Source organism: Falco punctatus, assembly GCF_963210335.1.
Source record: "Falco punctatus genome assembly, chromosome: Z".
In the NCBI taxonomy this organism is placed as follows: Eukaryota; Metazoa; Chordata; class Aves; order Falconiformes; family Falconidae; genus Falco; species Falco punctatus.
The window spans coordinates 27,980,999-27,996,951 of NC_137586.1; the positions used below are offsets into that span (position 1 = coordinate 27,980,999).

Consider the following 15,953-nt stretch of genomic DNA (forward strand, 5'->3'; position numbering starts at 1 on the left):
TCAGCCTTCTTCTAACATTATGATCTGACCATTTCTTAGTCGTGTTTTCCAACTTTCACCCCAGGAAAAGCCCACAGCAGGTTACAAATAAATAAATCACTTCAACCATCACTCAAACACAGCTGCACGCCCCAAGAATTCAGCAGCTCTTTAACTACATACAGCCACTACATATGAGAGTTGGACTAGTACCCCCTGCCCAAGTTATGACATCTGAATGTGACCATGGGGGGAGAGATTTCAGATGCAACATGGTGATGTAAAATATAATTTGGTCTGGATGCTGTGGCTCATCTCCAGTGCTGGTGACAAATAAATCAGAAATATGAATACTGAGTCAGGATCTCCAGTATCAGAATGCTTCATGTCAGCTGTAGGACATCAACTTCACCTTTTCAGCAGTATCTCATTTTTGTTGAGACTATTAGCTTAGCTATGAGCATCCAATCAACTTCTGAAATTAGCCAGCATCAGCAAATTAATCTCTATGGTGAATGCACATAGAATTCAGAAAATATGAAGTGTACAGGAACAAAACACATTATGTTAATGTTTCTCAGAAATAGGCAAATACAATTTAGCTCACAAATACACAGAAAAGACAGTAAGAGCTCCCTTAGAGTTCTCCCTACAGGGTAGGGAGAATAATTCCTATCATCAATGAATCTGTTAAAAGTGACTCAGAAATAAGTTACAAAATATAGCTAAGAAGAGTAAGGTATTACTGTTTTTATTTTAGAGCTTTACTAATTGGCCACACATCACAGATCTAGAAGATGCTACTATCACACAAATAAGTTACTTTAACAGAAGATGATGAAATATTTGCCAAAAGTTAAAACATAACCTTACTCGGTCTACTACCATGCAGTTTGCATATACTTCATCACTTCCACTCAGCATGGCAGAAAGTCTGGTTGCAGCAAAGCAAGTAGGTGGAGCCTTGAGTTTTCTGAGAACATCAAGAGTAGAATGTTTCTGCTCTGGAAAAAAGAAATTGTGAAAAACATGCCATTAAATCTCAAACCACTTTCTTCTCATGTATGTACACTGTCATAAAAATGGCCAAGTTAAACATTAAGCACCAAATCTTAGGATTACAGTTTGAGTAATATTTGTGTGGCGTCTCAAAAATCTGCCCATTTTGTAATTGCCTAACACTTGCTATATGTTCCAAGAAGTTTACAGTTGACAAAACTCTAAGAGGTACTACAGATTCATTCATATAACTCGTATAACTTAAAAATAAGTGTTCCTGTATCTTGGTTAGCAGAACCTTCTGTTTTCCATCTAACCTAGAACTTTGTAGAGATCTGTGGTTGCAGAAGTACATAGGACAAGATCTATGGGCTGGGATGAAATATGCATTATTCTGGCCTATATATTAAATACCTAACACCTGATACGTTATATGAACAGAATACTGTTCAATTGCAGTCAAATAATGACTCTCCTAAAGCATTCTACCTACCGGGAGCCACATAAATACTAACCTTAAACCAATAAAGCAGACTACTGTTTTTAAAGCAAAAAGCAGCAACAAAATTGTAATAGGAAAATACCACTGATAGTGCCTTTTTACAGAGTGACAGCAATCAATCAAGACCTGACCCAGGAACAAGATGTTTGGGATGAAGACTGCATCTGGTCTGGTCTTGGTACTGAAAATAGAAATTATCAGATTCACCAGAAATCGTTAACAGAATTTCAAAGTTTAGTTTTGAATAATGTGTTCATGATTGCAAATATTATTAAAAAAAATGCACAGGGTGACTACTTCATGGCTTTGAGCTGCAGCAAACCTAATCAAGCATTACAGAAACACTGTCAGTCTGTCCTGCAGGCTCACTTCTCTTAAAGCTGCTTGTAAATATGAAAAGTATGCACCGATCCAGCATATTATCCTCTGACTGTAAAAGGAGCAAAATCTGACAAAGTGTAACCCAGCCTTGTCCTAGACTGTGTGAAAACAAGCTCAAAGAAAATGACAGTTGTAATGCAATTTTCTTTATTTTAAGATGCTGTAAGTCAAACATTGCTATTGGAAGTGAACTGACATAGACTAGCATAAGAATGATGTGATAAAGAATCATACCCAGCAAACTATCAGAAATCAGAACTCTCAATAAACTTAATTCCAGTTTGTCTGTTATTGAAAATTATTCCAAAAATTATTCTCAGTATGCATCAGACATTCATCATTTCTGAAAAGGTTGAAAGGAAAAGATGCCACTAAAGACTTTTCCCAGGCTACATTCCTAAAGCAATGTAACTGCTTTCGGAAGATCACAGAATCATCTAGCACAGTCTGGGTTGGAAGGGAACTTTAAAGATCATGTAGTCCAACCCCTCTGCCACGGGCAGCAACATCTTCCACTAGATCAGTTTGCTTAGAGCCCCATCCAAGATACCTATGGCCATCAGACAGAAAGAAAAGTTATAATGAAGAAATGGCACTGGACGAGAAACTACACTTGTCAAGGTCTGGGGCATTTGTTCTTTTGGGAAAAAAAAAAAAAAAGAAAAAAAAGAAAAAAAGTCTCAGACCACTGCAGAAACTGCAATGCTACACCATTGCTTTTATTGAATTTTAAGGTGCCATTTCATGAAGCCCAAGAACCGGAAGCTCTACACTTACAGAAAACTGGAAATCCCCATTTAGAAATGGCACACTAAGAATTATTTGGTTTCTAGTCCTGGCAGGTTTTGTGGGATCTCATACAATCAAAACATCCTTATGCTTCTCATTTTGCTTCTTCCTCCTGCAAGATTTTAACATGATTTTAGTGACTGCCATCTTGAGAATTGTTAAAGATACAAACCATTTCCTTATGTCTGCCAAGGTCCCAAAGCCTTTGTTTATAAATGGTATAAAAGCATTGTTTTCTACAGCAGTTCATCAGACTCTGGCAGCTAAAATCGTATGGAAATGTGATTTGGCAAAACTGGCCGTACTTTCTTGTGGCCTGTAAAGCTTTCCAAAGGCTGATCTTAAACCAACAACCAGGAAGGAAAAAAAAACTCTCTTGGACAAAATCAAGATCCTCTTGTTTCTTGGATGCTTACTACCTTCCCCAGCATGCACTTCCTCTCCTATATAAACCCACTGGGTACAACTGGCAAGGGTGGTATTTGGCTCCAGTGCTATGCTGCAAAGGTTCAACACATATCCCTGAAACACAGCCCAGGTGTTAGGGAATCCCAGATCATGGCATAAATCCAAGCTTAGAGGCACAGCTTCTTGACTTCAGCGACAGGGACCAATGCTGGGGTCTCTACAGTCAGTTAATGGACTGCACTATGAATTACATATCCCAAGCCAAAAAAAAACAAAATGCCACTATTCTTTCACATTTTTCTTTATATAGCAATTTTTAATACCACATTTTACATTATTTTAAAATTCTTTAAGAAAATAACCACCTAAGTAACAACTCCTGAAGAAAGCTGCTGCAAATACAGCAAGTTACTTCAGAATGTATTATCTGCAATACTTTCTGTAGCTAAATTTTTACTGCTAAAACATGATAAATGCCGTATGTTTTTCTGACAATGTTCCAGTCAGTCTGTCGTTAAAGGTGAGATATCTAAATAAATATTCATTGAGGTTTCAAATGAACAGACAAAAGGTAGCAGATTGTTTTGGGCTTCAGGTTGCAACATGATGCCACTGTACCTTCCCTAATCCCACTCTGCCCCCCAGTTTCAAACACGGGTGAAGGGAGGACTACATCAAGATTATTTTGTAACAAGAGAAATATTTAAAAGACTGCTGAATGCAGGGGAAAGCATTATTAATTACACATTGACTGTGCTAGTAACTTACTTCCACTGGACAGGCCTGCATAGTTTAAAAAGTGACAAAACCACTGCAAATGTCCACATCACACACTGCATTCCTACAGCCCCACTAACTGCCTCCAGCCTGTGTTGCCGGCTACAAGTCACCTCGGTCTTACAGGGACCACCAGCAGACCTGCCAGGTTGACATGGCAGCAGGTAATAGCTCACTGCATTGGGTACCAGTAGTAATATGCAGCAAGGCTGTCCTTGCCTGAAAGATGAGGACTATCAACAAAATGCATTTGCAGACTGTCTCAAATCTCTCTCCCACCCATTCACAATGCTTATTGTCACTGCAGATGCAAAACTTCAGCACAGCTTATGAAAGACAGATCAAGATTGCCAGGGCCACTGACACTTCTTCTGAGTATGAGTGCATCCCAAAGATTTTTAGCTCTGTAAGGTGTTGGCAAGGGACTTAAAGATGCTTACTAAAGTAAAAACAACCTGAATACAACACAGCAGACTTGGCTCTGCTACTGAAACAAGTACTGAGCAAGCACAGAGCTGAACATTCTCTGCCAGAGCTGAACGTTCTCTGACTGTATACTGTGCCATGACCACAGAAAAAGAACAAAATAAAGGCATGTCTCCTTTAGCAGAGCCTGTGGCTCTCTGCCATCTACCTGGTAAACAGTCAAGAAAGATGTATGTGTTATTGAGATGTAGGTGAACAAAAGCCACAGTGCTGGGAAGGAAAATCTCCAAACATGGATAAAACAAAAGACTTTGACCCATGAATAACTAGGCACAAGTTCTCTACATCTTCTGTAGTGTTGTCATCAAAGTTATACAGCAAAGGCTGCACATTTTACCAGGCACAAAAGCTTATAAAAATACTTTTAAAAACCCACACAATCATCACAGCAGTAATTCAAAACATGCTTTATGTTGGCAGAAGAAAACATATAGCCTTGAATGACCTGTGTCAGAAAATGGCAAGAACATAACACTGAGTGTTTTTCCACAAAAATCAAAACTACTTAAATCATTCTATGAGACGGCACACAGCAAGAAAAATGAAATACATCAACGTGACCAAGCTGAGAGCCAGGAAAGAAATTACAAATTCCCTTCTCTAGATACAATGAATAGTTTTCAGACAGCTCATCACATTTACCCCCAGCAAACTTGAGCAGGGGTTAATGTGTAACTGGAAGTAACACAGCTAAGAAGTCAGCGAAAAATGCAGACAGCTAAGTGCATGGGTCACACAGGACTGCAGAAATACTCCTCTAAATCCAGAAGTGGTCACCTCAATTTGGAGAAAGAAGTTCACACGTTCCTGGAGAGGGGCCAACTGAAGTGACATGCACATCTGTAGATGTGGACTACACAACCAGTTTCGATGAGGGATCTGCATCCCTGTATCAGGTGCCTTAGCGCTTCATTCAGACAGTGCCACTACTCGTGAGGGCAAACTTAAACAAGTACATAAAAATGGCATTAACAGAAGGTAAAGTGAGGTATGTTTTCAAGTGCTGTTGTCACAAAGACAAACATTGAACTATCCTAAATCTACAGAGTGGAAACTAAAGCGCTGCCTTTTCTATATACTGCATGGAAAGGATCAGGCATCTGAATGCTAGAAATCATACCATCATGTTCAAGATGTGGTCCTAAAGTTGTCCCAAAGAAAAAGATAAAGGCACTTGTCAATCATTGACTTTGATCTTTGTCACCTAAACATGGGGTACAAGAAAGCGACACTTTCTCACATGGTATTCACAGCCCTGACCTTCCCCCCTGAAGCAGGCACCTTACCTACTATACAAATGAATATACAAACAGAACTAAGTTGGTGTCTCACTTTTATACAACAGCACAACAGGCAAGTATTTTCCCAAGATACGGGACACTCACTTTCAATTCCCACCTCTGTCTGAGTGGACTCAGCACGTAACTCCCGCCTCCCAGCACACTGGGACAGTCTTGTCAGCAACAGATATTCTCAGCCACCTGAAGGCTGTTAAAACCTCCAAAAAAGCTGTGAGAGTCACTGCCCCTGAACAGGTGGGACTATGCAGTGCCAAGGGGAGGGGAGCAGAGTACCTGCCATATGGCCATTTCAAATAAAATAAATACCATTACGGGTCTTGCAACAAGGAACAAAATCTAGACCCTCTCCTCAGCCCACTAAGGTACAGTCACATTCACATTCCCTGATGAGCCTAATTTAGTTATGCCATGCACATGCAGCCTCAGCAGGAGGGAGGGAGTCTGCAATGCCTGGCCCTGAAGGCACACAGCCTGCACTTGGCTCCTGCTGGTCCCCAGGAATTCAGGGGGTGGGCTGGGGCTCCACTACCCAGTCTGAGAAGACCCCAAGCAGGGACAACAGCTGACCTTGGGGCACACAGGGAACTTAAAACTTGAAAACACTGGTGTGTATGGTGCAAAGCAGAGTGTTAAGACTTCCCACTTCGGATTCTCCTGCTGGAGGTCTGCACAGCTCCCCTGTCTCCCAGGGGGAACAAGCCCAGACTGGGAAATTAACGGCCTGCTGGTTCAGAGGGCAAGGGAGGAGGCTGACATGTCAATGCCCAGATCAGCTGGAGCACCCCGTGCTGGTACACAATGTCTTTATGGCCTTCAGAGTGGGAAGGAAGAATCCTGTGCTGCTTGGCACCAGGCACTACAAGCCTCTTGTTCACTGAGGCCTAAACTCCTGCATGAGGGAAATGCAGCTGCAAGGTACACACCCCACACCTGCGTGCCAGCATCAACTAGCCATGTTCGGCTACTACCAGAAAAAAAGCACAGATCACAAGCACAGATCACGAGCCTGCTGTCCCCCTGCAAAGGCATTTCTCCCACCCCATGGGCAGCCAGGATTTCAGCTCCCCAAGCACAGGTGAACCCTTCGACTTTAGCACTAGAACATGCACATGCACACAAGAGCACCTTTCTGCTCCAGCAGCCCCACATGTAGTCAGCTGTGTGTGCAAGCCACGCGTGTTGGCATACTATTAACATGGCGGGAAACAAGATGCAATACTGTAACATGCAAACACCAGATCTGTATACAGTGCTTTACAACAAGTGAAGGATTTAAAAAAAAAAAAAAAAAAGCAGCCATCTAAAGGTAAAATTAATAACAAAAGTGCCATGGAGGATGGGTGTGCAGCTACAGCATTTACAGATAAAACGAACCCTCATGAGAGATGGAAAAAAAGCATACACTGTGCAACTTGCAACCCATTTCATCTACTTTACAAATTGCACGTGCATCCATACACATCACAGAAATTCCTATGCACTTCGGACATACTGGATTTCCCCATGAATAAAAGTAAAAAGTTCAGAAAGCATTCTGCACATTGAGATGTGCATTCTGTACACATTTTTCACTCTAAAACTAGGTCAAAGTTTCAGCCTGTGTAAACATAATTCTCCTGGTTCATTGACTTTAATGACACTGGTAGATCTTTCACTTGTTTTTTTCCCTTTCTGAAACACAAAAAAACTATTTATGGAAGGAAGCACAGATTACATTTTTTGCCATTCTTTCTCCTCATTCTGTTTCTTTTAGATGTACTAAAAATTTATCTTTCCTCATTAAAGCTTTCAATGACAATTCTTCATCACATAAACTTGCTGGTCAGCGCCTTTCAACCTCCTTAAAACCCCCTTTACCATTCTGACAACATTTACAATGCTTACCTCCCAAAGACTACTCAACAAAGAAGGACAATGTCTAACTGTGCAAAGACAGTAACTGACCCTTTTGCTTTCCTTTACAAAAAGCAAAATATTTCCCTCTTCATTCTGACAAGACTTTTGTATGTAATTCAGGGGGGAAAAAAAGTCCTGTTAGTAGTTAAGGCATATTTGAATTATCAAATTCCCCCTAAATGAAAACAACTGTAACCAGCAGAGCTTTTTGCAGCCGCTGCTGTGCTATGAAGCTCCCAGGGTTTCAGAGCTGCTCACTGACAGACACACATGCAACCAGGAAAAAAAAAAAGCCCTTAGAGAGTAAAGAAATAAAAACAATTTTAAACAACAGTACATAATTTGGAGAAAACATCTTCTTCTTACTTAACAAATTCCAACACCGTTATCTACAAAAGCATAACTAACAGTGAGGTAGAGTTTTGATAGAAAGAAAATCTACCTCATGCAAGCTGTTTATAGTCACCTGCATACAACCAGACAATGAAAAGGAGGAAGAGCTATTAAGTAAGAGTCATTTGAAATAAGACAACTTTTTCTACCTGATTTGGATGCCCTTCTTCGAATCCTCATTTTAGGTAAGGAAGGCCAAGAGTAATTAAAAGGTGAATCAGAGTCTGAGTCCATTTTTGTGCTAAATAAACAGAGAGCAGATTCCTAAAGTTGCACTTTGTTGTTCTCAATAGCAAGTCAAGTCTAAGAGTGATGTAAAATAAAGGAATGGACAAAGAAGGATCAAATTGCCCACTAAACACAGGGGAGGGAGAAGCTGTAAATGTTTGCTCTCTTCAGGCGTCCAGGCATGTAGACAGATCAGGCTGCAAATATTAAGGCAGAAGCAAGGAGGTTAAAGTATGAGAGCTTCGAGTGGAGCTGTTGCATCGTGGTCCAGAGCTATTTGAAAGGTCACTGTGTGCCAATGAATCATTAACTCACCTTCCCATTTTGATATAAATGAAAACAATAGGAGCCAAGTAAGGAATGAGAAAATGCGTCTCAAAAGTAAACAAACTATTGCAAGCTTTTTCAAAGCTTTGTTTCCATGTTAAAAGTGGGGCTTACAAGGACTCACAAATTAAGGACAGGCAAAATGCTGGAATTAAAGAAGCCAAAGATTAACTGGAAGCTAACAGCACTAATCAATCTGCTGGACCCTGTATTACTGCAGAGCAATACCCCTCCTCTCAGCATTTACAACTTCAGCAGACCTTGGGATCTTGCAGCTGGAAAAGATGCAATAACCCACTCAAAATCTGTCACTCCCATCTTTCTAACTCAAACGAACTTTAAGTGTTACAAAGAAAGATTACACTGTCATTAGAGGAGCTCTCTTTCCAATAATATTTAGTCTGAATAGTATTTTCTCCTTCACACAGTCACCAAGTTAGGCAGTGAATCATAAGGATTTTGTAGAGCTGGCACCTTTACAGCTCTGGTCTAACCTCACAGCAATGCACAATACAGCTAGTGACTAATTTACAACAAATCCTCCATTCTTATACAGTCTCCCCGAACAACTCGTAAGCAATTAGTATTCAGTAGGAACTCATTATCCCTTCCCCCAACATCTTTACACTATGCAAACGACATTTTTTTAAACAGGCTCAAATGTGGCTATACAAGAGCTAACACAAAAATAACATGTCCACTGTTTCTTAACCAACTCCACCAAACATTTCCTTTAGTTACCCCACAATGTATGTGGTTTTGTATTCCACATAAAGGAGGAGAGGGAATGTGGATCAGCTTAAATGTCAGTTTTTGGAAGATGATGACATTTGAGCTTGTTAACATTCCTTACTTCAATTATTTTTCAGGCTGCTAAGGTCTGCAGCACTACTTCTGTATTATGTTTCAAGTGATTCTTCAATCCACATTTCAGTCAGAGATAACAACATATTTGTTGAAAGAAAATAATGCAATTCACATGCAAATTTAATTCAAAACCCATTAGAAGAATACCTATCAGGTTGTCAGGGATAAAATGATTATTATACAAGCACTTCATAAAGTGCACAAATTACATAAAACACAGTTGAAGCACATAATTGTTCTGCCCTTCCCTTAACTGAAGTTCTGCCAGCTTTGTTAGGCCTGAAAAGAATAATGTGACCCAGACGCTGGAAGCCTTAGACTTTCACTTTAAATACTAGTCACTCCCATAGACTTTGTTTGATTTATATATATAATTAACAGCCCCAGGGAATTACAACAAACAATGGATGACTGAAAATACAGAGAGGATATAAATCCATGCTTTAAGCATCCATTTCAAAATATCTCCACTCCCTGGAATGTCAGGTTCAAATTGCACTGATAAATCCCCCAGGCATAGAGGAACGCAGGTGCTGACGTACACCTTCCCACCTGCACACCATCCAGGGCACTTGCTTGCCTCCCATCATGGCCACAGCTTGAGAGAAAAGGAAAGAACAGAGCATATTTGTTGGATAACTTGTTCACTTAGGAAATGTCTTCCCAGCTGCTCCCACACAAAAGATTTCCCGTCTGCAGAGTGATTTTCCCTACCCAGGTGTGCTCTCTTGCTCATCAGATGTATTTAATGTGGAATACAAGTCTTAAAGTCAGAAGGTAATGCTTCATGAGCAAACAGCAGTTTACATTTAGAGCGCGCCATATGTTTTACACTGGCTGTAAAATTTCTCACCTTTCAGCATTAGCAATTATTCCTGTGGTCTGCTTTATGAGAAACAGTAAATCATGCTTACTTCTGCGATATCTCCACTTCTGCATCTTTTCTCTATATCGACCAATTCTGGCTTTTTTCACTTATAAATTCAGCTACAAGGCACTTACTTCCATTGGTCTTCCTGGGCTTCTGCTTCACCCAGGGAGGGATAACTAGAACTGACAAAACACTCACAATGCGGAACTGCAGCTGATGTATTTAATGGCATTAAAATATTTTGCATGCCAAGACATTTACTTTCCTGAATGACCTCTGTACACTGCATAAATGTTTTCACTGACTGCTCAGTTATTGCCTGCTCCCTCCCATAAACTAGTGGAGTTCATTTAGAACATTCTAATACAAATGAGTAATTAAGTATTGTTAAATAGTTTTTCAATGGCAGCCCTATTACATAACACTCAGAGAATCCAGCAACTAAATTTCTGCTGTGATAAAACCCTCATCATTTCCTCCTGCCACTTATCCTCTGTTTCTTGGCCAATTTCTTAGGCGTTTCACCCACTTACGGCCATCTCCCCTGAATAGAATCTTGCACAGGAATTTGTCAATGGCAGTCTGAAAGTGCAGATAAATTATCAGCCTTAACCCCTATTTCTGAAGGGTTAATTGAATATCACTCACATTATTTGCTCTGTTTAGGCCCTGTGAAAAATATTTTTTTCTAGTTTGTAAAACTCCTTTATGCAGCTGCGAAAGACATCATGCTGGGTTTTGCCACAAAGAAGGTGTTTGCCTTACAGTCTTTTGCTAAAAATATTTTTCTTCCCTATTCTTGCACTTTATGGGATGATCCAACCCACTTTTTCTCCTGACATTCTTTTTTTCCAAAGTGGTGGCATTTGCATGCAGCTGGCACAGAGAACTGGCAGCTTACGAGATAAAAGGTACTTTCTAGCTGGAAAATATTAACCTTGCTTTCCACTGAAAAAATGTTTTCAATTATGTATACCAAGGTGTAGATGTGAAGATAACAAACAAACGGAGGGGTTTATGTGCATTACCTAAGGCTAATGCTTTTGATAAATAATGTAATGCCTTAAATACTTTCACCCAACGCTTGCCAAAACACATCTGTATGATACAAATGTTTTTCAGAGATACTACAGTCTATTGTCTGACCATTCCTGTGGCTGGTGGCAAGACGGAAGGAAGCAGAGGAATGTCACTAGCATCCACAGTCTCCATCAAACAGTTGCACTGTTGCCTCCCCAGCACACCCAGAGGACAGTCCCGAGGCACAGGGCAGGTGAGCTCCCTCTCCCCACACACTGCTAAAACATGCAACCCCTTCGGGCTCAGCACGCTCTCCCCAGATGGAGAAAGGATGTATACGGGATGGGAAGTGGGGCTACTGACCCCAGAAACAGGGCTGGGGAGAGTCACAATTGGACACAGGTGAGATGAGAGCTACCTGAACAACAGCTCTGCCAAAAATACCCTGCCCAGTTTGCTCTGGGCAGAGTCTCCCCAACATTAGGGATGAAGTTGGTTCCCCCCAGGCTGGTTCTGCCCCAGGACCAGCAGAGCCTACAATCATTTCCCAAAGCTGCAGAGAAAGCTCTCATAAGGAGAGATGGTGTAGAAAGGGCTACATGATTGTCTCCACCAGCCTCTGTGATCCACAGGCACATGTGGCTCTCCTACCTTCTTCACTCAATTGTTTTGACTAATCAGAGTACATCTTCCCACAGAGAGGATCAGCCAACATACCTGGACAAAGTATCTGCAACACCTCACATTAGACTTAACAATTGTGTTGAAAATTCAGCAAATGGCAATTAAAGGCAACCGAAAGCAAAATGCTACCAACGAGATCCCACACACCAAGCACGCTCCCACTCCAACACCCCTTCTACCTGCCCACAATGACGCGATGGCTGTGCAGACTGCTGTCAGCAACAGCCGCACAGGTCTCATGGGATGCCTTGTCACTCACATTATCTTTACCACTTCTCTTCTCAACCTGGGTCTTTCTTATGAAAGTTTACACTGGAATAATTAGAAAAACTCTGCCACATCACTGTTCTCCCCCTCTCCCTTTCCCAAATCATTGATGAATTGATCATTGAAAAACACAGAACTATGCCCAGATCCTTCAGATGTTGGCAGATGACCTCTTCCACTTGTTTTTATGATCTTCTTTATTGCTAGATTTCTGATGGGTGGTTCATGCACTTGGTTTAGGGAACTGGCCCATTTATTTCCTTATTTTGTGAGCAGAGATCCGCTGAGGCCTCCCACAAGTAACATAGCAATTTGGGATTTAAACTGCTCAGCATTGGACTCCAAAAGGTCCAGGCAGGCAGTCACTGCCCATCATCACTGCCTGATATATGACAGTATTTGGTAGATCCCACCTCTCTCACTAGCGCTGCGTGGCAGGCTCCCCATCCCACATCACCCAGAGGGGGACATGGCTGGGAAGGGCAGGGAGAAGGGCAGGGGAAGGAGGAATGGGTAGTTTCTTGCACTGCACACTTTCCAATGCAAACATGCCTGCTTTCCACCATTTCAACCCCAAGGAAGCCACAAGGCCAAAAATCATTAGCATTCAGCATCCCTGAAACTCTTCTCCCACTACCAGTTTGAAGTGGCCGGCTTTGCTCTCCCAGAAAAGTGTAGTCCTGGATGAATTCAGGTATCAAATCTGACATGATATTAAACGGCCCTGACCCCTCCCAGCCCCCAAAACGTCCTGCTCACACCTCCCTGGGTGCATACCTCCCCTTTTCACTCTTCCATTCAGACAGCTGGTAACAAAATCCACCCGCACTAGAGACCCCTTTTCTGTAACAAGTGTCTCCTCTAGATGTTGGGTAGACACAGATCAGAAATATTAATGAAAAATACAAAATAATAATACAGTATTAGAAATTTTGGAATTAGAATTAGAAATTAGAAATTTGGGTCAATTTTTTTGTTGACTTCTTTGTGCAGTTTCTTGGACACTAGACTGGAAATGAACACAGAACAGCTGCTGCCTTCACAGACACCCTGCTGAAAGTGGCAGACCACCCTATCCGTCTCCAAAAACTCTGATCTACACCGACCCTCACGTTTACTGAAACACTGCAGTCACAGCAGGCTGCAGGAGATGCAGAGTCAATTTGTGTGTGCCACTTTCTGGATTGCTTTAAGCTAACATGCCACTCGAAGAGGTTTTACGCTCCACTGCATTTACTTCCACATGGGTATTTCCTTTTACCAGCCCCAGAAAGGGCACGTGGAATCACAGTGCTGCTGCAAACCCTCCAGACTGAGAGCAGACTGTGACATCCAAATTTATACCAGACTCCTCGCTATTTCCCTGCAGGTATATTTCTAACTACAATCTGAATTATGAAATCGATTAAGGCTGTTTTTTTAACATTTTCTTTGAAACCAAGGTGACAACTACAGTTAGAACAGCTACAATAACACTTTCATGTTAAACATGTCATGTTCGTGATATTCAATGAATGAAGCATTATTTTACAAGGAGCTATTAGCAATACCTACCTCTTTTGAAAAGCAACTGTTTGTAAGTGGTGGTACTTAAATCTTGTTCCTTTGATAAACTAAAGGAGCAATGCATCCTTAAAAATCTAAGAGAAACAGCTTTGCATAAACTGTACTAGTACTGCAAGATCCTTGGAGAATACCCAAAAGGTTGGGATATAGAAGGGCTTAGAATTTTTACAAAACTGAAGCAAAAGCATGACCTCTGCCCAATCCTGACTCAATGTAGCTCCAAACACCAGTGGAGCTACAGTGGATAATATCTCAGGCTTTGTCCTAAACTCTTTGTGTTGTCCAGTTCACTGTCCTGCTGTCAGGATTTCACAGTGTTCCTGCCACTCGGACCTTTCTGACGTCTGCTTCATGACTGATAGCAGATTTATACTTTTTTTCCTTTTTCTACCACACCATTCACCTGATGTGGTTTGGGATAACAAGGTCCGTTTAGGATAACAAGCTCATTAATACTACTTTCACATGACAGCGGTCGGTATGCCCCGACTCTTGAAACAACTACTAAGCACTTCCAACAAAGTACACAGAGAGATAATTTGTCTAAATGTTCTCGTCCAGTGTCTATTCACACTATAAGACTAGCTAGGATGTGCAGTACAAACGTGGATGGCAAGCTCGTCACTTTTTGTCCCGTACTCTGATGAAAAGCTCCCTTGACTTATTTGCAGAAGTCTGAGAACTAAGGGCTAGAGTCAATAATCATCCCCTCCTTGTTTCAGCTCCACAGAGGCCTGTGCGGGCCCCAGCAACACAGAGCACACACATGATCTCACATGAAGACAAACCCAAGTTCAACTAGGGCCTTGCTCCTACTGAAGTTTCACCAGTGGCTTGGTTGTTGAGTCTATACTTACACTGACAGCCGGCACAACTAGTAAGTTCACCACTAAGACTTATCTCATTAAAAATCCAGTATTCCATGTCTCAGGGAAGACCTCAAGGGAAGGGCTGCCTCTCAAGAAGGAAGAAAGCTGAAAAACTTGGTTCATGTGTGCACTTTCAAGCCTACAACTGTTTTCTTCAACAATGTATTTTCTGGATTATATTTCACATTCAAAGAGTAACTTGACATTAGATATATCCCAGACTGTTTATTTATGTTAGCCTGAAATGAGACCAGGCGGAAGACAGGCAAAAGAGCTTATTTAAACATCAGGGGGAAAAAATCCTCTTTTTGAAGGATTATTTTGCTAAGCAAATTTGTTTTGGATTTTAGGCAGAGAAGGAGGGATAAATTCTGGGAAGCCAGGCAGCACAAGTTTGTAACTTGTTAATTTTTCTTTCCGTCTTCCTTTTGAGGTTAAGTTGAATTATAACATCTCAGAAAATCAAGAGCAAAGGAAACTCCAAGAAACAAGAACAAGCCTGTTTTAGTGTCTAATGCTGCTTCTTCCAGATTTCTCCAGAGCTTTTTAATTAAGCTTAGTTCAGGCTCACATCCCAGGAAGATTTTACCTCCTACCTCTTCTGTAGCTCAAAACTAAATATTGAAGATTGCAGAACAGTTATTTATAGACACTCAAAAAAAATGAGAATATGTTTTATCTACTGAAACAAACTACTGCCATGTTTAAATATCATTTAAAAGCTGTTTCTAGCAGGACTCTGACAGATCAACACCAAGTTAAGTCTCTCTTCTGCAAGGTGCAAGGAACCATGCTGAGCTTTTGCAAAAACAGAAGCGGCATCATAAAAATCTTCGAAAGCTGCAGCAGAAAAGGGCAGAATGCAATTGCCACAGTCATTAGCTGCAGCAATAACCCTGCAATTTTCTTCAGCTATTATTTTTCTCTGCAATTTTCAGATCACCTACCTTTTGAATAAAGATGAGTTTTTAAAAAAGCCTCCTTTACCACAAACTGACCTTTCAGAACTTCTTCAGCACCAGTCTCAGTATTTTCACAACTCTAATCATCCAAGTATTACAGTGCCTCTTTCTCACCTCACTCTCTATGATCTTCCTTGTTTTAGGGGGAAAAGTGAGACACAGGGAAAAGATAAGGGACATGCCCAAGGTCATACTGTAAATCCATTCTGGAAAGAAACTGAAGCTGCAGCTCCTGGGCTAGAGATACTACAGCTGGATCACCCACCCTCCCTCAAAGTATACATAAGGGAAAGATAGGATTGAAAGCTGCCAGCAAAAGCAAAAATGACCACACACAGAAAAGATCTGCATAGCCTTAATCACAGGACTCTTGTAACAGTC

The 15,953-nt window shown here is 41.2% G+C and overlaps 1 protein-coding gene across 8 annotated transcripts in view; it reads right to left on the minus strand.

The window, feature by feature from the left end:
- The window catches only part of ARHGEF28 (Rho guanine nucleotide exchange factor 28), a 196,749-nt gene that overhangs the window by 123,261 nt on the left and 57,535 nt on the right, over positions 1 to 15,953 (minus strand). For all 8 annotated transcript variants that reach the window (XM_080372217.1, XM_080372219.1, XM_080372223.1 and 5 more), the window contains one exon: positions 853 to 983. In XM_080372217.1, the coding sequence (XP_080228343.1) occupies positions 853 to 983 (131 nt within the window). The remainder of the gene's footprint in view (positions 1 to 852; positions 984 to 15,953) is intronic.